General features: G+C 36.5%; 3 protein-coding genes across 8 annotated transcripts in view; 1 reads left to right on the top strand and 2 right to left on the bottom strand.

Annotated features, from left to right (window-relative positions):
• The window catches only part of LOC116265740 (uncharacterized), a 49,346-nt gene extending 44,793 nt beyond the window's left edge, over window positions 1-4,553 (top strand). For 3 of the 6 annotated variants that reach the window (XM_031646585.2, XM_050080775.1, XM_031646584.2), the window contains exons 11-13: window positions 2,036-2,120; window positions 3,557-3,655; window positions 4,298-4,553. In XM_031646585.2, the coding sequence (XP_031502445.1) occupies window positions 2,036-2,120; window positions 3,557-3,655; window positions 4,298-4,525 (412 nt within the window). In that variant the 3' untranslated portion in view covers window positions 4,526-4,553. The remainder of the gene's footprint in view (window positions 1-2,035; window positions 2,121-3,556; window positions 3,656-4,297) is intronic. The other 3 variants (XR_004175178.2, XR_004175179.2, XM_031646587.2) reach the window with 3 other exon arrangements.
• A 1,515-nt stretch (window positions 4,554-6,068) lies between these two features.
• On the bottom strand, window positions 6,069-14,234 carry LOC116266383 (ras-related protein RABF1). Its single transcript, XM_031647574.2, has 8 exons — window positions 14,049-14,234; window positions 11,037-11,107; window positions 10,340-10,423; window positions 8,766-8,860; window positions 8,408-8,513; window positions 7,800-7,889; window positions 7,601-7,687; window positions 6,069-6,550 (listed from the first exon to the last, which is right to left on the bottom strand). The coding sequence occupies exons 1-8, from the start codon at window positions 14,071-14,073 to the stop codon at window positions 6,521-6,523; spliced, it is 588 nt and encodes a 195-aa protein (XP_031503434.1). The 5' UTR covers window positions 14,074-14,234; the 3' UTR covers window positions 6,069-6,520.
• A 6,071-nt stretch (window positions 14,235-20,305) lies between these two features.
• LOC116265703 (vacuolar protein sorting-associated protein 54, chloroplastic) overlaps window positions 20,306-27,465 on the bottom strand; it is a 48,419-nt gene continuing 41,259 nt past the window's right edge. The window contains exons 15-19 of the mRNA XM_031646512.1: window positions 27,262-27,423; window positions 26,230-26,297; window positions 23,712-23,792; window positions 23,336-23,603; window positions 20,306-20,726 (exon numbers count right to left, since the gene is read on the bottom strand). Coding sequence (XP_031502372.1) covers window positions 23,465-23,603; window positions 23,712-23,792; window positions 26,230-26,297; window positions 27,262-27,423 — 450 coding nt within the window. The 3' untranslated portion in view covers window positions 20,306-20,726; window positions 23,336-23,464. The remainder of the gene's footprint in view (window positions 20,727-23,335; window positions 23,604-23,711; window positions 23,793-26,229; window positions 26,298-27,261; window positions 27,424-27,465) is intronic.

Here is a 27,465-nt window from a genome sequence, read left to right as displayed (position 1 = left end):
AGTTAGGTGGCATATTTGGGGACAATCCCCTTGTCCTGACCTATGTTGCATAGGTGCTGGTGCTGGTGAGGGTGCTATATTTTCCAAAGAAAACATCAGTGCAGATGCGACGAGAATACACACACACACACAGAGTTATATATATATATATATACACAAATAAATAACATTGTCTACAAAAAATAAAACTAGCAATAAAATTGTTCACAAGTAATAAAAATAGTAATTAATGATTAATAAATTTTGATTTTATCAATGATTCAATGGAAAAGAATGAAATTTGTTTCTTGTTGCACTCAAGCTGCATCTAAGAAGTACCCAAGCTGCACCGGACACGACTTGGATGCAACAAACTTTTTGAAGAGTCTGTGTTACTTGGGTCCATACAATCCACAACCTCTACCACTTGAAAAATTGTCTGATCAACATCGACCATAAGACATCCTTGTAGTGAGGACACTATGCCTTTCAATCTATCCATTCTCATCATATGCAATGCTTTTTACAGTCATTTCATATTAAAGGAGTTTGGCAACACATCTTCAAAATTGAAGCCTGATCTCATTTCATCTCAGCATATAGTCAAGTTTTGAATGATCTTGGTTGAGGCAGTCTCTTTGGCATCTTCTCCTTCTTGCATAAAAAATTGAAGTAGGGTAAACCTGATCCATCCAGATGTCCAGACAGGTCTTAGCACCTTATGAAATGAATAATTTGTCTTTGACTCTCTTCCAAGAAGAAGGATTGGTCTAGTCGAACTTTTCAGACACAAGTTGACTTAGAAAGTTTGAAGAGACTCCAATACGAGAAGAAGAGAAAAACATGATTGCGTTGCAATTCAAAACAAAATAAACTATTGAAAAGGAAAATGCTTCATATCTCAGTATGCAATGTCGATGAAGATCAGCGGGCTGCAACATTTCTTCCTAAGGGGGCAACTTTTGTTTTAGAAAAAAAGGATTTAGGCTTTCCAAAGCTGATTATAAATTTTGAAGAAATTGGAGCTTTGAAAACCCAACAGTGAAGGTGAATACCTTCAGACAATCTGGGGATTTGAAACCAGTCAGCAAAGCAGAATGCTTTAGCCACAGATATTTAGAGAGAAATCAAGGAAAATTGAGACAAAGAATAGAAGGAAAAAGCAGAAAATTTTGAGACTTGGAGATTTTAATCATAGATCTATTTGGTCATATCTTATGAAAGAACTGACAGCCTCTAAATGCAACCTGGCTTTGATGCCATGTTAGATTGAAATAAATAGCTGCCATAAACTATGCCTTCATAAAGAATGGACAAGAAGAAGACATAGATGAACAAGGGTCATGGTTCCAGTATGGAGGACATGGCTAAATTTCATTTAAGTATAGCATTACTGACAAAATAATCACATGTGACAGCAATATCTTAAGTCACAGGAATAACAAATTATATCCACATATAGTGCCCAGTATACATCACGTGCATGTCTGGATTTAATCCAGATCCAAATAGTGTTATCACTACTTATTCTAACCTTTTCCCACGTGACTTGTACTGTTCATGCTTATTAAGACAACTTGTTGCTAGCATATGATACAGTTACATGAAGAAGACTAATTTTGGTTATTTTGAGTGACAGCTAGTGTTACTGGTACCTGAAAATTTGATATACTCATCCTAATTTTTTCATTGTAATTTATTATTTTTGCCATATAGCAGTCAGCATTTAGTTCTATCTAGAACCATGATCTTGTTAGTTGCTTAGTTTCATTGTTTTCCGCTTCAACTTCTTACTCCATCGTTTTATTTTCTTCTAGGAAAAGATATGGATAGCATTGCTTTATTATTGATTGCTTTTATGAGCACTTTCTTAGATAAATCTTCTTAGAGTCTTTTGTTTGCCTTCTGAGGATATTTGTTATCTTTATAAAAGGTTTGGAGCAGTCCTGCGTCCAGGAATTAATTAATCTTCATCATTTGACTTTGTCCTTATGGCCATTTTTTGTTCTAATTCCCATGTCTTAAGTGCTTATGTTAGGTCTTTTTACATGCTTAGGCACTTCATCAATACAAATGCTACCACTACATTTCGCTTTATAGTTTCAAGATACAAAGGGATGTTGTCATGTGTGTCAATCCAGGTAACATAGTTTTGCTTTTACATCCTTTTTCGTCTTTTCCTTCAGGATATGTGATCCGTTAAGTTTCCAAGTGTATTTCACCTTCAGGGTATCCTCTAGTTTTGTCATTATAAAATGCTGCTCATGCTTGCATCTTGCTTTTGGAAATTGTCTGAATTTAGCTGCACTATGGATACTTGAGAACAGCCTACCCCATCAGTAAAGATGACTTACAGCCGTCTTCAGCATGCTTAGTTGTCCAGGAAGTACCTTCTGGCATTAGGCCCTCTTCCTTTATTTCGAAAAAATATATTTATAGTCATAAATACAGATCCCTGTTTCAAGGATAAAGATAGAATTCATGCTTTAGAACTCCAACAGGGACAACAAACCCAGTCTAAAGACTCTAATAAGTTGGTCACACAGTCTTTATAGACAAAACACTCTATGGGTCCTTTGTTTCATAACCATTAATTTGTTATGCAAACATTTATATACATATATCTATATATGTATAAATATATATTATGCCTTTAATTAGAAGTTCTATATTAAATTCTTATTTGTATCTACAGCCACCAATATTCTTAGCAATTCCTTGGAAAAGTTCTCAGTAGCTTCTTTGAAGGTATGATTTTTGTCAAGAAAAATCAGGAAAGCTTCAGATATTTTAGAACTTGAAAAAATATAAAGAAGATGATAGGAACCATGTGATGGTAGGTTTCCTTACGTTTTCTTGCAAACAAAAATAAAGAACCATGTAAAAAAAGGTTTTCCTGAAACACATAAAGTAGATTGTATGCTCAAAAGTAAACTACTCTGAAGGTGTTGGGAATATCTCAGGATAATATTAGGTAACATCTTGGAATAGTACCATAATGTTCTTGTGATGCTTATTTTTGTTATGATATTTTGAAATATCCTGATATTTTGCTGATATCATTGGCTTGCGTCAAAATGCCAAAGACATCATGCTGTATTTGAATGTCTGCTCTCAGTTTCCCACTGTCCATATCTCAAGTGGATGTCTCAGTGGGGCATGCATAATCCTGCCATCTAACAGAACGTCCTACCTAATTTGGTACCTGTCACAGACCAGATTTCGAGTAACTCACTTATATGTATTACGCTTATTTGACTTGCTCCCAGCCTGAGCAATTTGGTCTCTGTTATTGTACTGCTTTGATGTTTGGTTTTGTCTCGGTCCACTTCTTGTGCTTCAAGACCATTAGTAACATTAACACACTCTCTCTCTCTGGGTCAATCAGCCAGCCAATTCACTGTACTTCTTCATTATAATGTAGGCTATCCATCAATTTTCATTAAAATCAGCATTATCTCAGTGCATGTAGCAAGTTTTTGTGTTTATTTGATTATTTGCCTATGATAGCTGCATTTAATTCAGTTTATTACGTTATTACTTAAATAATGAATGACAGTATCTTCTCTTCTTCTAGTGTCCAAACCCTGAACATCACAGCATTCCCCATAGATGGAAGGTCTTACAACGTCCACTGGTGGAAGCAGTTGCAGATTTACTTCCATTAGGTGCAAAGGTCTTGTTCTTTGTGATGCACGATGCACTTTTTCTTTTACCTGAATATTAATATATTAATGTTTATGTACATTTAAGAATTTTGTATATTTGTTCGTCATAGTTACTTATTCTGACTCCTCAAAAGAGAGATGTTACTACTTTATCTAATGATCTTATGGCAGTACAGATGACTATCATGTTGGCAATTCTATTAGACTGCATATTTCTTTTGCACATCTTGTGGTTGTTATATCTAATGGATTTTCGTGGATATAGTTTCTGAGAGCAATGCTTGACTTTTATAGAAGTCGCCAATATTTTTGTGAAAGTTTCTGCAGTCACTAGTCTTCAGAAAAGCCAAGCTCGCTGCTTGCATTTCATCATTGCCATGACTTCCTTTTTTATCTTACAATTGCCATCATCGGTATTATCATTATTCTATTGTGCCTTGTTAATATCTGTCACAGTTATCACTGTCATTATCACCATCATACCAACATGATCAGTAATCACATAGTCGCAACCATGAACATCACAATCTACCATCTTTGACATTACCACCATGGCCCTTTTCTGATATTTTATCCTTTTTCCTATGTCTCTGCGTCATATTCTGCACATTAATTGACGTGAAACTGTTGGTTTATTTGACTTGATGCAGGTATTTTTGCAATCTGATATTGAGCAAGTTGCATCGAAGATGAAGGATCAGTTTATACTTTATAGCAAGGGCAGACTAGCAGTGCACTGTGATGAGATTGGAGTTGATGTTGACTCTGATGGTTGGCTTAAGGAGAACCCTTTTGGCATACGGTCAGACTGGGAGCAACATGTAATTGATAGAGGGGGTTCCATGTATAGAATCATGCTTTCCAAAGTCATTGAATAAAAATGAGGACAAACTGTTTAGCTATCAATCTTTTTCTCCCATATGGACTCATCTTGGGGCCCAACCAAGGGATTTGTGAACAAACGTGTATTCAAAAATGACTTACGTGCTCTCTGGAAGGCTGGAGAGCGCTCTTTGCCCACCAGAGGACCCGCTGCAGGGCAAGCACCGAAGCTCGTACGGGAAAATACCATATCCTCCTTTTCATCGATCCAGACATACGTGATCTTAAATCGAATTACAGAATGCATAATGTTCTCCATTGATGAATATTCTGGTTGTAATGGAGAGCCACATAACACCTGAAGAGCCAATCGCATGCCATATTAAGATACGTTTGCTACCTTGTGCAGCTTTGGAAAGGTGGAAATTTCTGAAATCATAAACTCTCAAAAGAAAATTTTGAAGTTAGAACAAGCTAGGAGGGCCTGGACAGTAGGTGGTCTGATCATGGTCCATTGATCAAACCTCATTATAACCACTATAGCTTCTCTATGCTTGCCTTTGTAAAGAATTTTCAGGTTGATGGGGCCTTCAAGTTAAGACGTTTGGACTGATGGATGGGTATGGCAGTAAATTATTGCAGCGGGGCTTCTTTCGATGTCAAAAAGCTAATAGAAACTTTTCGTGCAAATTAAAAGCAGGCGCTTTCGCAAACTATCATTACACTTAGATAACTTCACAACTTTGAATGAATAGAAAGGCCATGGGCGACAAGCAAATAATTTATAAACTATTTACAAACGACAAGAACCTAATGCGACGGGAGCCGTACTTTTTGTTGGAATGAGGTACAGACCGTTTACAAAACCATATGCTGCTATGTTCTACAAGTCAAACAATGGTCGCTATCTATTTATGGGAAGTTCGAGTGTGGCTTGCTCATGGTACATTCCTAATTGCAGGCCACTGCTCAGTGCTCACTACGAGACCATTTACCAACAAAATGAACTTTCCGAGATCTTACATCTAGCTGAAGACAATTCTAGCCGATTTTATGATTTCATCAATCTTCAACCAACAGCCCCAACCATAAACAAACCGCCGGAAGAAAAAGAAAGTGAACTGGTGAACGGTTACAACATTCTGATCATAAACGGCGTTACGGTAGCCTACTAACCAAAAAAATTTCTTCCCTTTGTGCGATATGCAAGTCTCAATTGAAAAGCAAAGACAAAAAACGTCATACCAAAAGAAAGGTTTTGGAAATACTTTTTCTATTTTTGGAATTTACAATATTAGAAATTTTTATATTGTTCGGACCATGATCTGTGTCGTCAGCTAGTCTAGCACAGAATACGAAAAAGTTCTAACCCGAAAATATCTGCCCATGCAACAGAAAGAAAAACAAAAAAGGTCAGCTCGTCTCCGCTCACAATTTGACTTAGTAATCACTCAGAGCACGAAACCCCCATCGAAGATGTCAGAATTCCCCAAAATCTATAAAAACTTGGTCGATCTAAAATAATTCAAACTCCTCCAACAGATTATGCGTTCAAAATCTGCATAGACTGCAACATCAAGCAGATATCATACAATGAAATTCATTGGAAGAAACTACCTTGGCACGTAAGTCATGGATACATTTCTCATTTGATTTGTATCTCCAGCTAAACCCGTTTCAAACAAACTGAAAATGAAGAAATATCCCTGAGATATTGGTCAAGGAATGATGCCAGACAAATTTGATTAACTGCCACCATTTTTGTCATGGAAAGAATTCATGGTAAGCCCAACCTTTTCCATAAAATTTGCACGATCCTTACAACACCTAACCTATACAAGGAACCTTCCTCAATGTACAGCAAGCATATTAGTTTTACCTCGTCCTCCAATCATGTATGGAGATGGGGTTACACAAATAGGCCTAAGAACATCATAGAAACAGCAGACATTCTGCACCAATTTGCCGAACTGTGACAAGGCAAGTGCATGTATGAGCAAAAAAAATATCACTCAAGTACCATGCGACTGCCTTTAAATGACAAATGCTGATCATGCACGGGGCAAGCGCTTTGCAATTTCCTGAAATGAGTGACAATAGAAGGTTATCAAAGACACACATCACAGTTTTAAGTGCAGCAGCAAATGCTTTTATCAAACGCCAATGACTAGGATTTTATCAAATAATTATTTGAATTGCCTATCACGACATAATTAGATCCTGAAGAGTAGTAGAACATGAGCGGCATTGCTTATAAATAGAAACTGAATTCCATGCCTGTAGACAGATTCATCTATTTATACTATTGAACTTGAGAATACAAAGAGAAAAATCTATATTTTCAACTAAAAAATTGTAGAATTAGGATAGCTTCCCCAAACAAACAACATACAACAATTCGGATGACATACTTACAGGACTCGAAAAGAAATTCTCCTGCATTTGCAGCCAATGCAATCATGATTGACAGATACAAAAAAAAAAAAAAAAAAACATTGCCCATCATTTATGCATGAAACTGCTGAAAACAATGTAGCACAAGTCATGAGTTACAGCTCAAGCGTTTCAGTCCAAGTTCTAGAGTTAACTCCTAATGGCCCTTCTTTCATCCTCTGCAATTGTTTGTTCTAATGGCTCCTTAAGGTCCATTTGACAAATTGAACAGTTTAATTTTGGAGCCATATTCAATGGACAGTTACATACTGTTCAGTTTGCCAAACAGATCATAAATATCCAAATTTTCGCCATTCAACTCCAAGAACTTTATATTCTTCACCAAAAGCAACAAAGAAGAACAAGTAGCAACAGGCATATAAGTGACGGCATGAAACTTTATAGAAGAGTACAATAACAAGCATGGTCATACATAAGATGGCTTTGGCCACTAGAGGTTCAGTTGTATTCTCAAGTGTATTGCTTTCTTGAGAAAGAACTGTGGAACAGAACTTGGATTTGGTAACAAAAAACTGTGGAATTTTCATAACCATTTATCAATGACAGAGAAGAAGACAGGATGTCAAGTTGTCAACCTATTGATTAAGATTTATGTCATGACAAAAATAGAGCTTTTCCAATACAATAATTTTAACATATCTACTCACATCAACTAGGGAAGCAGCTGAAGATTATACCTCAAAAAGTTGATTAATATTATCAGCAGTCTTTGCAGAAGTTTCAATGAAGAACATTCCATTTTTTTCTGCATACTCTACCGCATCCTTCAATAAGCAGACACGATTAATTTCTAATGATTTAGAAAATGAAAATGAAGTGCACACACAGAGAAACAAATCCACCAACACTGAAAACTTTATCGACAGAAATACCTACTTCGACAGTAACAGCTCGATTCTCATGAAGGTCAGCTTTGTTCCCCACCAATGCCATAACGATTTCAGGACTGCCATGTTTCTGTAGTTCCTGTAGAAACGGAGGTCCTTCAATTTCAGGAAAAAGACATGGCAAATTTTCTACAACATAAATCAGTCAGATGAAACTTTTTGTTGGAAAAGATCAAGAGGTGCCACTTCAATGAAGTTTATCAATCAAGATTAGATGCTCATAAAACCAAATATCATAGTGCTGCATAAATCTACTTTTGAGCTTCACATGTATGGATGTACGACGTGAAATTAGTACTCAGTATTTCTGCAGTTGTCATCTTGGAATTTACTTAATGGACATCATTTCTGCCTCATTCATAGAAGCATAGAAACATGGGAAAGTCAATGATTTTGTTACCTACAAAACCTTCAGCTAGAAATGCAGTAGACTTCCACAATATCAGGCTGGTCATGGAATCATACTTAAGGTTTATGAAAAGAATAAAAGCTTACACCCCAGGATGAGGCTCAAACAATTGACAGATACTAACCCATTTCCTAGATTTAACTTTAAGGAGCACAGAAGTTGAATGATTAGGATTTTCCCATATATACCTTTACCCAGTACTGTGCTTTGTGGAAAGTATCAACACTTGTAATATCATAGACAATAATCGCAACAGCTGCTCCACGGTAATATAAGGGGGCTAATGCTGCGTACCTGATAAAGGAATAATATTTGAGAAAATGCATCTGTTGAGTACAAATTGGACATAGTACTTCAAAATCATGGAGTATGCGTACAAAAAATTTATACATAAGTTCAAAACCTATCTAACCAGATATTTAGCCCAAAAGAACAAAAATGATGAAAAAACAACTTATCATTGTAAAGGAACCATTAAACTTTCTTTCTAAGTCAAAAAATACATGGACGAGGTGAACAGAATACCAGATAAACTTATTATTATACCTCTCCTGACCAGCAGTGTCCCATATCTCAAATTTTACTGTTGTGGAGTCTTGAAGAGCAATTGTCTGTGACAGGAATGATGCACCCACGGTGACCTGCAATTTGAGTAAAATATAATCAAGAAGGCACCAACAAATCCATGCCATGTTCATGCTATATTGCACCAAAAACAAAGCTGTACATTTATCTTTGATCTATATTTAAGGAGTGAAAGGATTGAGCACATCACTTTCTCAAGCCAAACCTCAAACAGAAGGGGGAAGGCCAACAGACACATCTCGCACCCATGCACACTGCACTAATATCCAAGTGATACTTTATCTCTATATCTTAGATTTCTACTAGGAGGAAGAAGTAGTTAATACATTGCTCTCTTTTGCAAACCTTTCAGAGGATGAATGTAACGCACACACACAGAGGGAGCTTAGGTTTTGCAACATGTTTACACCATATGCATTGCATACATATGGTAATGGTGGCAGTGCACCATTGATACCTTCCCATATACTTGTTTGTGTCAATTTAGGCATCAAACAAAATTATATCTTGTAATTTGTCAGTATTGTAACAACCCAACTCAAAACTAACCTGAGCACCTCTTTTGGTGGATCCAACCTGCTCTATAACTAACTCTTGTTTGCACTTTAAAGGCACATGACACTAAAGTACAAGATAGTATAAAACCCAGGTATACCTTGCTAAGCAAATATCTCAATCTTTTAATAGGGATGTTACAAATATGGGGTTCTCCACAAATGGCTCAAAAGGGCAATGCCACAGTCAACTTTAACATATGAAAATAGTAAAATAATGATGTAAAATAAGAATTAAAAGTAGATTGTGCCTTTTGAGTTTGGAACCATGAAAATAAGGCAGTATGACCATTTTTGTATATATCTATGCATATTGTTGTTGTACATATCGTTCTCAGGTTCTTATCCTTTGCAAAAATCTCAGAAATTCAAAAAGGAAAAAAAAACAAAAAAGTAATACAAAAGAAACTTGAGATCATTAAAAGGAAACACTAAAAAAAATTCAAATAATATTAAAACTTTGTAAACATCATATTTTTGTATTATTTAAAAAACAACACAATTTCACATTTTTTGTTTTTTTTTTTAAAGAAAGTTGGTATTTCTGATATATTATGTATATGTATATTTATTTATTTATTTATATGTTATAATACGAAATGTACTTCTCAAGCTTTTGTCGGCTACTGAACTTAAAGTTTGCTTTTTCTTGAGAAAATCTCATGAAAAATAAACATGTACAAGAAATGATACAACAGCAGTATGAAATTATAAGTTTTCTATAATTTTATTCAAGAACATTGGTAAAATTCAAAATAGTTACTAAAAGGCTAAGAAAACACAAGAAAAATAAAACATATTAAAATTTACATTTCATAATACTTTTATTTTCCTTCTTTCACTTGCTTTTGGGATTCTTAACACAAAACTTAGAATATATATATATATATATATATATATATATATATATATATATATATACTTAGGTAATTTTATGCATGTAAATGAAAAGGCTCAGTAGTCTTGGACAAAATTTCTTACCTTGGAGGTTGGGTCAAACTGACCACGAACAAAGCGCAGAACAATGCAGCTTTTACCAACTCCAGAGTCCCCTAAAAGAACCAGCTATATGTAAAAATGAGTTAGTTAAGAGTCACTCTAACAGAAGAACAAAAAATTATTGCTGAAAAAGAACAATTGAAACATGCAGATTGGAACATGCATGTATACTACAAAAAATAGGTGATCACAGTATTATTGTATAATGTCCGATCATACACATGTCACTATTAGAAGGGACTGGATATCTCTTTGATAAATCCATTGAATGATGCTCTATTTCAGTCTATAATGATTGACCTGGTGACATTTTTTTTTTCATTTCTATTTATCACTTCTATTTTAATGATATTTCCAACTTCAAATAAAGGACAAAACATGCTTGGGAAATACAAGGTCCAGAAACACGCCACAAGGAATGGTTGTGTGCATTTCCACCTTATGATGGGCTAAATAATAGGAAACAATCAAGGATTATATAAAATGTGCCAACTCCAATGCAATTCGAGTTTTCATGATAGCCCAATCACCCTGTGCACAATACATTTAACAGGCTGAAAGACTTAAAATTTGTTATAACATAAAATAAAAACTGAAGCTTGATATTTGTTACCATAAGCGTTAGTGAAACATAACATGGAAAAGTCTTCATTTCAATTAAAAAACTACAATGTCCCACCTTTACTCGTAAGTTCCTTGAATCTACTGTAATAGTCTCTGAATTTAATGTCTGCCCTCCGATGGATTTACCTATTATTACATGAATTATAGAACTGTCAGCAATTCAATGCCATAAAAGTGAAAAACATTACATTTCAGCAGGATTGGCATAATCAGGCAAAAAAAATATCACTGCTGAATATTGTCCCATTCGGTATTATCGTCCTGAATTTCCTAGAATGTGATAGAAATGTTGTTTTGAATGCAAAAAGGTGAAAAACTGAGTAAAATTTCAGTACGACAGTCGAAGAATTAGAAGATTGTTCGGGGTTGGAAATATTTCCAATGCTCAATAAGGCTGTCTGATACCTACAGAAGAAGTAACTAAATATGACGTAATGCTTCTTTGAAAGGATAAAAAGTTATAGATGGATGTGGAAAAATTCTTTTGTTGATCTTGACTGGTGCTCCCAGTAAGTGAGCTTGAAAGAAGTAGAATCTTGTGCACCTACGGTAGGAAAACTCTAGAGTCATGATTTGAGATTCCCTAGATATTTTCCTCTCCTTACCAAATCATCAAGTTTCACCACATAATACATCAGACCACACTAGCAGTTAGTACAATTTTCATCAATAACGTGTCTTTTATGTAAAGAGAAATATTAGTGACTAAATGATTTGGAAAATTGTGAATTTTGTATCTTTTCAGGCATGAATTTCCACATCTAGCATATTTCTCTTCTTGATAAAATTTTACACTAGGGCCTGAATCATCTGATCATGGAAGAATCCACACAATGACTGGAGATAAATTGCACTACCCAAAAATCTAGGTTTTATGCCCTGTTACTAATTTACATCTCATTGATCCATAAATATTGTCTACATTTGAACTAATTAAAAACTTTATATCAATGTACCATGTTTATTAGTTTATTTGTATTCTTTGATATATAGAAATAACATCAAGTCTTATCGTCTCTCAACAAGTTGATGAGATAACAAATTGTGTTCTTGTGATATCTTCTGCAGAGGTGGGGAATCTACACCAATCAAGCTATGGGATTTCTCAAAGTCAGACTATCGACTATTAACAAGGTCGGAGACAAGATTTTTTTGCTTCAGGGGCAAAAAATTTTCCAAGAAACTTTTGAAAATATTTTACAGGGCTAAATACACTTTTCAAAATTTTTATAGGGGCCAAACTAAATTTTTTTAAAACACTAACTAGTAAAGTGTTGTTTTACTAAGTCTTAGTGGGGTCCATGGCCTCTGCCAGCTTGGCTACATCCCGGACCATCAAGGTTCGTGGTCTTTCCTTAAGCAACCAATCTCATCTTCATAGTATAGGGAAAAGTAGGAACAACCTAAGCCAACTTAGAAGCATCACTGCAACTTATGACATTGCCCCAGTTTCTAATTCCAAACTAACTCTCAACATGAAAAATGTGGTTAAAAAGCAAAAAAATGTAGTATAGAGAAAAGTAGGCACAACTTAAGCCAATTTAGAAGCATCACTGCAACTTATGACATTGCCCAAGTTTCTAATCATGAACTAACTCTTACCATGAAAATTGTGCTTTACATGCAAAAATACAGATATGCATAAAGTTTAATGCCATAGCAGATATGTTCAGATGGAACTGTTCATCTATTCATGCTTCTCCAGGATCATGCTGTACTTATTTACCAAGTTTATCCATATGCTATGTTTTCTCTCGGACCTCAACATATCATATAACATCTTGCTATTAATGCACTACCAGTGTAACAAGTAGAGGTACACCACATGGGCAGAGTCAACTGCATTGCTGCTTTCTTCATATCATACGAATGGTGGCTTCAAGGAATCTTACATCCAAAACTCACAATCGAGTTTTTTGATAAATAAAACTTCTTCTAGAACTTTGACTTCTACATGATGGAGAGTGAATTATATTGCCACTTTCTTCCTCTCAGATAAAGGTATCTCCTAGAAATTCTTTTCTTCCCAAAAATCACAATCCAGTCCTTTGACAAACAAAATTTCTTTCAAAATTTTAAATTCTGTCCAATGCAAATTTTGAAGCTGTGGGAAGAAATTGGCCCGTGAAATGAAATTGGTTTTTTTTTATCTATACATTCCTGTGAACACTTCTTTTATTTTTATTTTTATTTTTCTACTACGGTATCGACATAGTGAATTCAAGCTACCGTCTACTGAAACAAGTCCATTTGCATCATCCAAACTCCAACCAGAAACTCGACGATCCAATAAGAAAATCTCTGCAGAGTCGCTATTTCTATAATATCCTTTCACCAGATGAGGATGCACAGAATGTCGAGGCCACAAAAGGGGGAAAAGGGAAAACATGCCAATCACGTGTACTGCTGATCTACTTATTGGAGTTCTAGCTTAAGCAAAGGAGTACGCGGAAGAAGAAAGAACTACACGCTCGTAGAATTGGTTGTTGCATTTAAGGAGAAGCATGAATTCAATGCCCGTCTCCAGAAAATCAAATAAGTGTTGCATTTGAGTATGTGTTTTCCTGGGAAAGCGAAAGGAAATTGACCCAGGGGGGATCGGGAGATGTCTTAAGGAATGGGTCTGGCCCATTTTGCGTAGCAAAAGAGGATTTCTTTGGTTTTGCAGGTGAAGAATCAAATTGATTTGCTCGCCCTCAACCTTGCGCAGGGACAGCTTGGTTTTGTGACATTCCGCATAACAGGATGATCCACAAAAGGCACCAAACACTGACAAACTCAGCGAAAAGTCGACCCGATAAGATTCCAAGATAGACAGTATCCATGATACAGAGAAAAATTACACCATAAATGCATTGAAACGATAACACCGCCCTAGAAAGTTAGGGGGATCATAAAAATGACGCCAATTCACCTCCACTCAATACCCTAAATTCTCCCACGTTCCAGAAAAACATCAAAGGAAAATTTGTGCTGCGATGAACTACAACGAAGAAGAAAAACAGGACGCAAAACAACCATAATTGTCTGGTTGAGAATTCTTTAAGAAGAGAACAGAAAAACTTACCAGGAACAGATGCAGAGCATCCCATCGGAAATACGTGGTAGAATAATTCCCAACGAACAAAAGATGAGGAGATCGAGAACTGTAGAATCTCTCTCTCTCTCTCTCTCTCCGTCGTTCCTCTGCGGCGCTTCCAATGATGTTTGACACGAAGTCCCCTTGTTTCAGAGCACTATTGTATTGCTCTCCGCGTGGCCTCCTATAAAGTCATATATTTCGGTGTTTGGTCCCACGGAATTGGTCGGAACTGAGTCCTCTCAATGTTATTTTACGTTGTGTGATTTTTACTTGTTTTTTAATTCTAGTTTGTCATCCCATCGTCCTCGTGAGCCGGAGGTCCGCCATTCCTACCGTGTCATCCTTCAACTTAATATTAGTAAAACAAGTTATAGTTCAACTTACTTATGAATAAAACGGCTAGATGAAAAAATGGGATCTAATATTAAAGAAACTTGTCACGTATAAAACATTTATAATTAAATAAACTTTAAAATTTTCAAATGGGTCTAACTTCATATATTTGAAGGCAATATTGTTTTCATGACACTCGGTATCCATGGATAGGACAGTGTAGGAGCAGAGGCGAGCTCGAGTTGATCGGTAATACTTTTACTTGACTTGAGCTGGATAACAAGCTAACAGTCATGTCCAATTCTATATGGGCCAAACTGAACCTAGGTCCAGTCCTACGAGACAAGTTGGCCCGAACACCTTTAACTGTACGTGAGCCTACTAGTTTAATTGGCTCAAGTTCATGTAACTCATTAGCAGAACTCAAAAGGAGGAGGGAGGGGAAGTGCAGGTTCTTCATGCCCCTTTGAAAACTTGGCTTGGTCAACTGGACCACCCAAATACTGATCCAAACACGCACTTGACTCAAAAATTTATTCACTTCGTATATGTATCTTATGAAATTATTCTAAGGATTTTATCTAGAAGGTTAAAAAGATTTTATAATATTTAAATATTACTTCGATTATCTATTTAAAACAAGGTTTAGCATTACCCACTGTTTCCACTTTTAGGATGAGATTTGATATACTTTAGTAGGAAATTGACTTTGTTTTTTTTTTTTTTTTTTGGTGAATGTTCTAGAAAGTTGATTTTTTGGTGAATTTTCTCTCTTAGATAGTTAGATTGTTTCCTGTTACTAAAAAAACACGTGTATGTTTAGAGTAGCTCATCTAACCTTCGTAGCAAAAGCCAAAAGAAAGATATTAGGCTCAGTTCTCACAACCAGTCATTGTTATGGGCCCCCATGAATTTGTTCTTTCTCCTCTTCTCTTTTGTTCCTTCCGATGAGGATTTTGCATTTTTGTGCACATAAATGAAAATAAGCATTCAAGTGAAGATCATACATAAAAATTTCAACTTAATTATGATATTCTTTCTCACTTCTAGAACTCCCAGATTTGAACATTTAGACAAAAGCGACTCTTTTCTTTTCACACAACAATCAATCATTTTCTCCATCTTTTTGTTCATATTTGGTGGACACATAAATGGGGAACTCAATGCATGCCTTTTTCTTCCTTGAAAAAGCAAGATATTCTATAAATGACATTACCATGTTATGGCAAGAGAAATGTGCTTGCGCTAAATTCAAGTTAGCCTCAGCCAGGCGGTAGCAAATAATTCTACTCCCATCAAAAGTTGCGACCCAAAATGATGGACAGATGCCTCAAGGGGTTGGCACAACGGCTGGGGTAGGGTTTGGAAGCCGACTAGTTCCTGTTTCGAATCCTCACAGTGTCAACTCACTTGTGCTGTGAAAGGCGGTCCATCGATGGGTAAATTGAAGCATGGTGGGGGCAGCATTCAAAGGCAACGAGAGCATACTCTAATCTATATCAAATAGAGACAAGAAGTTTGATGGGAGCTTCAGTCTCTTCTGGGTGGTAAGATGAACTTCTCCTCCTACTCATTCAAAAATGATGGATGGGATGTGATTCCAAATTGAGGCTGAATGCTGAAAAATACTAACCCTTATTTTGATTCTCCACCGGCAAGAACTGTCATGTTTCCACCTTCAGGAACTGTACATTAACTTGTTAGGAATCAGTCTTGAACCTCAGGAAGGTGAAGGGCAAGATCATCGGCCCATATGATGGTTTCACCCTCAAACGTGCAGATCAATATCCAATTGCATCAAGATGTTGGAGCTTACTTGTGAAGGTCTAGTTTTCTTGGCTGCAGTTTCTCCTCCAATCTTGTTAAATATTAATTTGTAATTGACTAAGGATTTGATATCCAAAATCCAAATCAAGAAAATGAAGGAACATGTAAACAAAAAGGTGCTTAAAGTGACACTTTGTTTGGTAAAAAGTTGAAGAGTTCTATACTTTTTGGAATTTACCAAGGGGTGTGATGCTTTATTTAAAAAGGTGCAACCTCCTATGGAGGGTTGTACAGTTTCTTTTGTGGCTCTATATAAAGCTCCTTTCTCTTGGTAAGAGTGTACCCTCATTTGTAGACACCATCACCTAGTTGGCCCACGAACTGCGTAGACCTGTTTCTCAAGTGCTGCCCGGGTGTCTGCTCCACCCTAACCTCCCGCTCAGTTGTCCATAGTTTATTGCCTTAACCTCACTTTGCTTGGTTGTACCCAATAGCGTCAATGTATCTGATTCGAATTGGTTTTTTCAGATATTCATATATTTAGATTAAAATATAAACAAAGAAAAGTCATATTTCATATATTTAGATTAAAATATAAACAAAGAAAAGTCATATCTGAATCTGAAATCTGATTTCACAATCTAAATCCTATTTGAATCCAATTATACATCTGCATCTTGCCAACTTTCAAAATGTAAGCATTGGATATATAATATTTACTCAAAACTAAACGGATTTTTATGTATATCTGAATCCGATTGGATCGTCATTTCTTAAATTTGAATCTAACCTCATTTCTTAATTTGATATTTAATTGTTGTTCATATCTGATTTTTTTTTAACAGTTCGAACGTATATCTGATTCAAATCGGATATACTGACATCCCTAGTTGCACCAACCCCCACTACCATCCCATATGGCTCCGGACGCCTCCTACCTCAGCAAAAGCTAGTACCAAAAATTGGATCATATCACTATGTAAGCCTTTACTAGAACTACGATCGATAACCAACAAACTTGGATCTCCTCCAAGAAGCTTTGCCCACCAAGTGAGAACTCTAGGCCTTAAGTAGCTCAAAATATAGGATGCCTCAACATTACCCAGCCTATCTTCTTGTTTTCTGGTCTCTCCAAGTCTGGCCCTGAGATTGGGCCACACCTATCCTTGCTTAGTTGTGCCCAACTTCACCCAGCCATTCCCCTTGGCTTTGCTCGTGTAAGTCTGTCAATATCATCTCTGAATTCTTAGGTAGCGTTTAGATGACACATTCAAAACAATTGGATTTGTGAAAAATTGGTTCTCTAATAAGTTTTGGAAATTTGGTTTACACGTTTGGGTAATATGACCAAAACAAGACACTTTCTTTTGTGAATCATCTGGGGAGTGATAGGTTATTCGCTTCATTTTAAAAAACAGGTTTTGCCAAAATGGGTTTTGATTTTTTTTTTTTTTAAAAAAAACTTAGTTTTTGTATCATCCAAATACACCTGAAATGGTGTCTGAAGCAAAACTATTTTTTACCTCCAAAAATTGGTTTTGGATTATCATCCAAACGCCCCTTTAGGGCCTCCTGCCTTTTGCCGATTTGTTAAGAGAATCCCATGCCTCCAACAAATAGCATATTTCCCAATGCTTTCATGGCAAGTGCCTTAAAAGTACCCTTCTGTCCCCTTGGCATTCATCTATTTTTATTCCATCTGCATCATCTATGCTTTCATCATCATCTTTGAGGGGGTTGACACAACAGACATGATAAGGGCTAGTAGGTAACTAGTATTCGTTTTGAACTCCCATAGTGTCAACTCTTTGTGCTGCAAAAGGAGGAAGGACTACTGATGTGCGAGTTAAAGCATAGTACAAAGTCGCCCAAAACCCTTTGAAAAAAGAAAGAAACTTCAGCGTTCATTCCAATGATGGGATTAGTCTTCCACTCACCCAAAAAACTATGGGTCCATCCTCTTACTTTTTGCAGGCTCTCCCCACATGCACCAGTCAATGCCCAAGACCTTCTTTTTAATTTGTGTGCACTAGCTTTGTACATGCTCCTCCTCCCTTGCTTCTGAAAATGGCCAAATCACCGTCTGGTTTCTAGCTAATAGTTCACATTGGCTTCTTTACACCTCAGCTTGCAAACTCTTTGACTATATCATGCATGTGTTTGACATCGGTTGTCCCCTGCTCTCAGCCCCTTTCGCTATTTACAAAATATGTTGACTAACCCTTATACCTGAACCAATGACGACCATATATATGTCTTACTCTTTCAACTTTGCTACTCGCTCCTCATTGTTCCACTATTTTACCGCTGCTATCATGGCAGTGGCTGAGCCACGATTTTTGGCCCAAGAGTGCTTGAATTGACAATACAAGTTTGGTATGGGCACCACATATAATTCAACAATGTGATCTCGAGATACTGTAATAAGTTTTTTGATGGGCCACTAACCGGCCCACATGAGCGCAACAAGTAGGTCTGCTACTGCACCATGACATTCCCGATTCCTTTTAGCTGGTCATTCGTCTTTTCTATACGGTGCTTTCTTTCCCCTGGCAATAATCCCTTCCTCACCTCTTCACTTTTCCGCTCGCCCATGTGTGTGTGCCTTTCGTGATAAATCTAACTGCGCAAATGAACTTGAAATGTATAAAATGCTAGAGAGAGAGAGAGAGAAAAAACGAGAGAGAGAGAGAGAGAGAGAGAGAGAGAGAGAGAAAGCGAGAGAGAGAGAGAGAGAGAGAGAGAGGGGTAAATCACTCTCATTCTGACACTGGTTTTTTAAGTCCCTTCTTTTTCTTATCCAGCATTCTTAGGCATGGACATTTTTCAAGGAACAAAAAGAGAAAAAAAATGAGTGAGAGATAGAAGGTTGAAAAAAACCAATCTGAAAAGGAGGCTGGTTAGTCTACGTCCCTTCATTAAACATAAATTATTGAACGATGTGGGAATTAAAGTGAGATGGGAAACAATAAAGTAGCCAAGGAATGTCATCTTTTCATAAATGCGCGTGGGCTTAACATCCGGATGGTCATCAACCACAAACGAGAACTATCCTTTTGTTATTCCTTTGAGCTGTTGCCAAAGGGATCTATAACATAAAAGGGAAGTCACTGGTTGCCAGAGAAACCATCTGCACCGGCAACGTCTGTCTCTCTCCCCCGGAAGACAAAAATTCATGGAATATTTTTCTTTTTCGATTTAATCGTGTGGAACTATTTGGACTCTCAAGTTCGACTATTCTACTTTTCCTTTTCCTTTTTTTTTCCCTCCCTCATGTGTGGTGGTTTAGGCTTATGAATCAAAAGGCATTACACATACACAGTAGAAGGGGGGAGAGAAAGAGAAAGAGAGAGAGAATGTGGGGAAGAAGGGAAGAGGAGGGATAAACACCCATCCACTTAAACTAAAAGTCCTCCTCAGCCCTATTCAACTCTTAATGCCAACACGAGAGCAGTGTCCGCAGATATTAAGAAAAAAAAATGCCCATTATACACTACTTTACCCAACCAGCTATGCTATGCAGAGGAGAGAGAGAAGAGAAAGAGAGTGCTTTCATTTTTTTTTTCTCTTTCGTTTGACTTCACGGGTCACCGACTCGGCCCTTCTTACTTCTCACGGAATTTTTCAGTTTCTACTCAGGCAAGTTGCTTCCCCTTTTTCACTTGTTCGACAACCTTCGCGAGTAGCAAGATCATTTCTTCTATTACAAGACAATCGAGTACGTTGATTAAAGGAGTGCTACCATAGTATTAGAAGAATGATGAAGTGGATGACTTGGATTCATGACGGAGTCATGCTTAAGGAACTATCCTTTCTTGCCTGCACGACACAGTTACTGCCTAGTTTGACATCCCCAACATTCAAGAGTACATCACCTTCAAAATTTCAACAGAACGAATATTTTGCAAGTTTTGACCAACTCAAGACCACCAACGAGTATTGCAGCATGGGATGCTTTGTATGGCTTCTGAATTGGCCATGTTCTATTAACATAAGGGTATTCACAAGTTGCCCACACCAGGCGACTGGACCCATTGTCGTAATGGGTTTTCCATCTTTGGCGACATGGAAGAACTGTTGCCATGCTTGCGGTAGTCACGAAACATAGATCCAAGGCTTGCTCACTTCATTTAGCCAATGCATGGAAATGAAATCCACTCTTCTTCAACTTAATTACAATAATAATTATTACAAGCATGGTAATGGCATCATTTTCTTACAAAGGTCTCAGAATTACAACTTAATTTTGTTATAGTTACTCGTGGGAAAAAACAAGAGGTTCGAGTATATGGCTGGAAGGAATTACAAAGGCAAAGAAGAAACAAAACATGGTACAGTGGGGAAAATTGAGAGCAAATTCCTAGGAAGGCAGTCCAAAGAATGAAAGGTAGGTTGGGGGGGGGGGGAGGGGGGGGGGGGAGGGGGTGTAAGGAAGCCATCCTGAGAAGGGGGCAATTGCAAGACTCGACTAGTCCAAGTTATAGAATTTCATCGATGCTTGTGCTTATTTATGACCATGAAGGCAGCGGTACCATCAATCATCTTCCAGGAGTTGACCAGCACCTGTTTAATACGAATGAAACATCAAACAAGTTAAAAACAGAAGTAACGGAGATCAAGTACATAACATGAACTTAGACACTCACATGGTTTTTTCACATGAAATAACTACATGAAACACCTTGCTGACCTCACCACAATTCGAGTACATCATGTACCAAAAGTCGTATCAATATTTCTTTTGTACATCCTAGGATATTCTATGAAAGGTGGAAGTCAGAGAGATGGTAGTCATCATCCGATAAAATATGTAAGTAGAGCATCTGACAATTAGTAAAACAAACGAGGTTCAAGCATCTGCATTAATATTGAAATTGTTTTTGGATGAAACCGCTTTCACATAGCAGAGGGAGCCCCATTGCTTCTTATAAAATATTAATCATGAACGAGGTGGTGTGCAGCAAGTTGCCATTATGTTGGTGCTCTGTTTGGCATTACCAGAAACTGATGTAATTCATTGCAGCATTGGAATAATACTTTCCTTGTAGCTTTTCTAAGTTCATCAAACTATCAGCTATGGCCTGCATCTCTCAGAGCAAGCAGGTTCTTCATAACAGTAGAGAAGAACTATTAACATTCATTACTGAAGCTGGAAGTATCATGAATGTGGAAGAATAAGCCAGGTGTTTTGACTTATTACATGCTTAAGCATTACATTGTCATCTGATGTTAAATAAGTATGCCTTCGCCGACTAAAAAAAACTCTGAAATGTTACAGAAAAGGAAAAAAGCAATCAAGTCAAGTAATTGATGCAAAAGGTCATCTGTAGCGGTTCCTTAAGTGCATTTGATGTAGATGGGTTTCACTATATTTTGCACCCAAAGCATTTCATCATCCTATGCAAAGCAACCCAAGAAATAATACAGTATACAGAAGCACTTAATATTCAGGATCTTTTAGAACCAAGACATGGGCGCATTTTTATACCTGTGAAATAGACAAAAAATCTGTTGACAAATTATGATATCAACATCAGTTAAAATTGATGAAGTAATCACTCCAGCCTGAACAGACATATCCATTGCAAGAGACATTTAAAGCATGTTGCAGTTTAGAATTTCAGTTTCAATTCATGCTCTTTTGTTATGGTAATCTTGTGAAATATTCTGTTGCCATTATGGACTCACATGCCATGCCCTTTAAGGACGTAGCCTTATACCTCAAACCAAAGAAAAGTACAATAAAACACTTGCCATTCTTAACAAAACAAGAAGTGAGGTTTCACTATTACAGCCCAAGAAAAGTTTTATTTATTGCTAGAAAGCAGATTTGAAAGATGACATTGATATTCACAGGACATTGTCTATGAAAACATGTACAAGAAGGTATAAACAATAATAAAGCAGACTTCCCCACAATCTCTCGGCCAGTTGCTCACATAACCATGGTGAGTTCTTGGCAACTATAACAACTAAGCACCAAGCAAATGCATCAGAAAGACATGAAATTCGATCAAAATGGGATTTGAATGAAGAGACTGTTTTCGAAAATGGAAGTGAACAAATTCTTTTATCAAATAAACCATCTAGTTTAAAAAGTTAGAGATGGAAATAACTTCACGTGGATATAAAGACAACTACTCTAATCCAGCCGTTTTTATCTCACTATCCAACGGAGTTGCAACTTTCCTGCCTCTGCATATTGTTCCTATGACATTTGCAAGGGATAACAGTGAACGAAATTCAAACCACCACTAAAAGAAATGGCAAATCTTTCTTTTCAAATACTATTTGGGGGATCTCAAGCACCAAACTAGGCTGAGTTGACAGAGATATCTAGGAAATTTAATCATGGAAATGGAGCTTAAAGATGAATCTAGAGGTATCATTAGGAATTCAAATATTAAACTTTCTCCCTTCGACATGTATCAAATTGCAAGCTAGCTTCATTTATACAGTGAATAAATCCTCACATAATATGCTCATGGTAAGAAGTGGCATAGCTAGACATACACATGAAAGTTTACCCTTTCTCAAGGGCATATATTCAGCCACAAGGGAAACACGTATGGCAGAAATTTGATTCAACTGTTATGACAATTTCTAACAAAAATTTGTTGGATAAATGGCTCTTACAGACATCCAAACCCAATCACGTGAAAAAACAGTTTCAAGTACTGACAAATTTGATTAGCCAATATTTGATTGTTTAATGTGGTAATGGCTATATAACAACCAGAATCCACTGTTTACAACCCAGACAGTCAATACTGTATCCAACATATTCCAACCTCAAGTCTTTAAAGCATAGGAAGTTGCCCAATAATTTAGTTGTCTGATCGGCAAACTCATTTGTAGCAATTTATTGGGGAGAGATGAGCATACAGAACCAAGGCTAAAAAACAAGTTGCCAAGGGTTGCCTTCGCAAATATAGGTGAATTATCAACATGTTTAGTTGAATTCCTGGCTAGGAAGAAAGACAAAAGCATATAACTTGAACCTGATACACATATGGTTAATAGCTCTTAAATAAAGGTCCACATATTATAAGGAAGCTGAGAGAAATTAAACTCGAGTAGTGTGGAGAACAAAAAGATCTATATAACAATTTAGGGTATGCACTCCAGACAAATGGTGATTGACAAAATCTGCAGAAACCACATATACCTACCTCAAAAATTTTTTAGGAGACAGCAGCATGTCTTTAGCTTCATGGTTGACTGAGTCTCCTGCAATGATGGTCCCTCAGGATAGAAAAATTTGGTAAAGAACTTTCCAACTTGTTAATCTACAATTGACTTCATTGACCAGCTTCGCTCTGAAATCTTTGAGCCAAAAAATCATCAAGCTTCCCTGGTTTTGGTATGCTTTCACCACTTAGCTTAGGTGCAGGAAGTGCATGAATACATGCAAGAATATGCTGGATGTCTCGGAAAAGTCTGGTAAAACGACTCACTCAGCTTAGTGTATGTATTAATAATAGGAATTTGTAGCTATTGAAGCATAATAATTTGTGGCACAGCATTACACATTGCCTGGAATAGTACCTGTTCTTTGCCTGTGGTGTATTAAGATCTAACTTGGAAAATGCTTCTGTCAGTTGTAAATGGAAAATTTCCGTCACTTGCCTGCAGATCGTTCAGTTAAGAAGGTTATACTCAAAGCACCAGAAAAGAATGTAAGAATTCAAAACCATACTACTTGAAAGTTGAAACTGCACTTTCCATTTTTTTCTCTCTGACAAAAGCAATTTTATGTGACACTTAGTCGCTTTGACACATTCTAACTAACTATAAGAGAGCTCAGCAATTCAAAATGAACAAACTCACTTTTACTCAATTATCCACATTATTTCCAACCTAATGGTGCAAAATGCATCACTAATTTTTCATGTTAAAGGTTATACTATGCAGTAAGCCATACAGCAGCTTCAGAAGAAACTACATGCAAAGTTATGTTCCTCAATGCCAGCCGGAACTTTGCCTTACAGGTTTTGTTTTGGTATTAGGAGCTTGAAAGGCATGCATGTCACACGGTGTGCAGTAAGGACACATGTTGGCAAAAGAAGTTGAAAGTCCATCCACGAGAGGGCTGGTCATTGAGCTACTTGTTCTTCACAGGCAGGTCATATTTCCTAAATCTATGATATGATGTCCACCTAGCCATCCTAATCTTGAGAGATCGTAAAGGCTGAAGTCAGAGAAAGCATCAGTTAGCTGGCTGGACTTTTGACAACTCTCCTGTTGGATCAGGCAGCTTTTGAGGACAGAAAGAATCGAATAAACAAGGCCCCTTTACCAACTCGTGGGTGGGCTCTACCTCAAGGAATACATGGTCCAACAATTTTAGCAGTACATACAACACCAATGGTTTGTCTTTGAGCCATGGTTCAAATCTTTAAAGGAATCTTTGTGAGTGGAATATAAATTGAAACCATTTTCTTTTCTGAAGACAACCTTATCCATTTTGTTCTGTTATTCAACCACCACAAGGTTGTCATCGTAGCCACAAATTGTCAAAATACGATTTGCCTTCCTTGTATTATATATGTATAGACATATGCCTTAAGTTATGTAGTTGTATATGTAAAACGCTATCTCCAACAGCTAGATTTTTAGCCATCAAAGCCAGCTCCTCTTCTATTGTTTTGTAATTATAGGGGTTGACTCCCTCTCTTGTATTGAGGCTGGTGATGCCTGGCCTTCCATATCTTTTTTTAAGTTATTTGAGAGTCTTTGTATTTTATGTTCTTGTGAAGTCTGAACCTATTGCTAAGTGTAGATTTATTGTAAATCTCTTTGTGAGCTTATCCATACCATTTCATGACACGGTACCAAGTTGGTGGCTGCATTGGGAAAATGCTTGTGGAGGAAAGGCTCTTCTTTGAAGGGAGATCTTGTTTGCTCCACCACCATTATCTTCTTAAGTATGAACCGAAGCAACTAATGTCCTTGCGATCGTGGTTCATATTTGAAGGAGGATCTTGATTGTTCTTCAAGGAATAATCTTCTTTGGTCTATAAGCCTTCCTTTAGATGTTAGCGCAAGATTATTGATTATTTCATTGTGGAAGAGAAGAAATTTGACTCTGTCACTTTCTCCAACATTCTAGCACAATATCATATTGGTGGGAAAGGTTTGTCGGGGTCTATAGGTGGATAAAAAATGAGCACAAGGTTGCTGTTACCAAAAACATTGATGGAAGGTCAACCAAAAGTTTTGAGAAGATCATACAAATAAATTGCTGTAACGAATATCTTTTTGCTAAGGATTAAAGATGTTAGGAGAAATTTCAAATAAGTGTTCCAAGAGTCACATAGTTTGGTATGTTATATTCAATCAAATGGCATTGAGCACAAAAGTCTAACTGTTTGAGCCATCTAAATAGGTTTGTCCCCTTTGAGGAGATAGGTGCCACATAGATTATATTCTGATACCATAGTAAACAATGTTGCCAGGGAACTAACACTTACAGAAGCATCTATAGGTGACATTAGCATGAAATTAGCAAAGAAAATAACACTAGTGAGCTTCAGTTAAAATTATACATGTAGAAATTGAGCTTAAGAATGACCACTAAATGATACAATCACTACATAGTCAAAACATATCTCTGCAGCATCTTATGTCGTTCCTTGATCACTGCTATAATTAAATATATCCAAGCCTATAGTCTTGATATTTCACAATATTATAAGATTTGAACAATGAACATTGACAGATCCTAAGTTTACCAAAAAATAAGGTGTTAGAACTTTAAATTGTATGACATTAATTTGCATGGTGAATATGCACATGTGCTACTAAAACCTAAATGAGGCATACCAGTAGAATTGTTGCTTCCAAGCTGGACAATGTAAAAGCTAAAGCATTGAATGAACAGAAGCAAAATATTGGAACAACATTCACTTCTTCAAGTTATACATGCAATCAGCTCCAAGCTTTAAAAAGCTCAGCTGCATATAGGTGACATGAACAGACTAGAAAAGTAAAAGGAGCTTTACATAAAAATATCTATGTTACAAGTAATGAGCTAAAACAATTGACCAAGCCTAGAGAAGCAGACCTGAATATCTCTATAACATCCTCCTCAAGAAGAGTTCGTGATAACACACGTTGAAGCACACCAACTTCCTGAAATTACAAGACAGGATGGAAATTTTAAGTTTGAATGGGACACAACACAATTCGACGGATGATTATTTCCTTTATCACGTAGAGGAAACTTAAAACTAAAAGACAGAAAGCCTAACATGAACTTAGATGTATACCTAGTTTAGGCTCAAAATACGTGCACAAATAGAATGCCATGGAAAAAGAAAAACAAAATTTAACGAATTTATTGCGAAATCTAGAAAATGTCACCAACTTCAATTTTGTTTAAAAAGCATTGTTATATTACTTTGCAGTATCTTCAAGATATTTCCATGAGAATTTTCAAAATCATTGTTCAATAGATTTTAACTTTTTTATTTCTTTGACATCATAACATTTTTTAATGTTTGTCAATGTAGTTACAAGTATACTTGTAAACAATTCATTGTCATAATATTTTCTATAATTTTCTTTCTTTCTCTTTTATTCTCAAGATTTTCCCAAGAGAAAGAAAACTCTGATTAATACCTGAGAAAAACCTTGCAGTAAACCAAAGAACCATATTTGTCATTATTGGTTGAACAGTAAAAAGCTCTGATCAATTAAACATTGATAAATATAGTTTCTAGACCAAATTATACTTTCTTCAGTTGCCACCAGTGATACTTGAAAGCCGGTTTAGGTGCAAAAAGTGGCAAGGCAAGCCTTGGTATTGACCCAACAGAGTTAGAAAAGGAAAGGCATACTTCTAGCATGAATAGACTATCTCTTGTTGACTTTTTGAGTGTTTACAGAAGGATCACAGTACATTGGTTAACCTCTCTCCAACTTAAGCAGAAATTACTTCTTGCAGAACAATATTTAGGATAATGTTGTTCCATTTAAGACTACGTTTTTAACAAACTTAAAAGTATCACAAGCAACAGCTTTCCAGATTTTAGTGAATGTAGATACATAAAACACATAAAACCTCCTAAATAGGCTGCAAAAAAATGCTAAGTACCTTAGTGAGTGCACGTGCAAACTGACTGGGTTGAGGATCAGTATCTTCCGTCTTATTCCAGTTCTCTGCAATCTGAGGCAGTGCTCGTAGATGCACCAATAATCTTTCTTTCATTATCTGAACAAGTTTTGCATGGATTTCATCTCGATGCACTTTATAGTCCTGATAGTAGAAAGGCATTTATTCAAGGATAAATTACAATGT

Source organism: Nymphaea colorata, chromosome 12 (assembly GCF_008831285.2).
Source record: "Nymphaea colorata isolate Beijing-Zhang1983 chromosome 12, ASM883128v2, whole genome shotgun sequence".
Taxonomy (NCBI): Eukaryota; Viridiplantae; Streptophyta; class Magnoliopsida; order Nymphaeales; family Nymphaeaceae; genus Nymphaea; species Nymphaea colorata.
The sequence above is the reverse complement of the archived record's forward strand: the minus strand, read 5'-3'. Positions and strand labels throughout refer to the sequence as shown.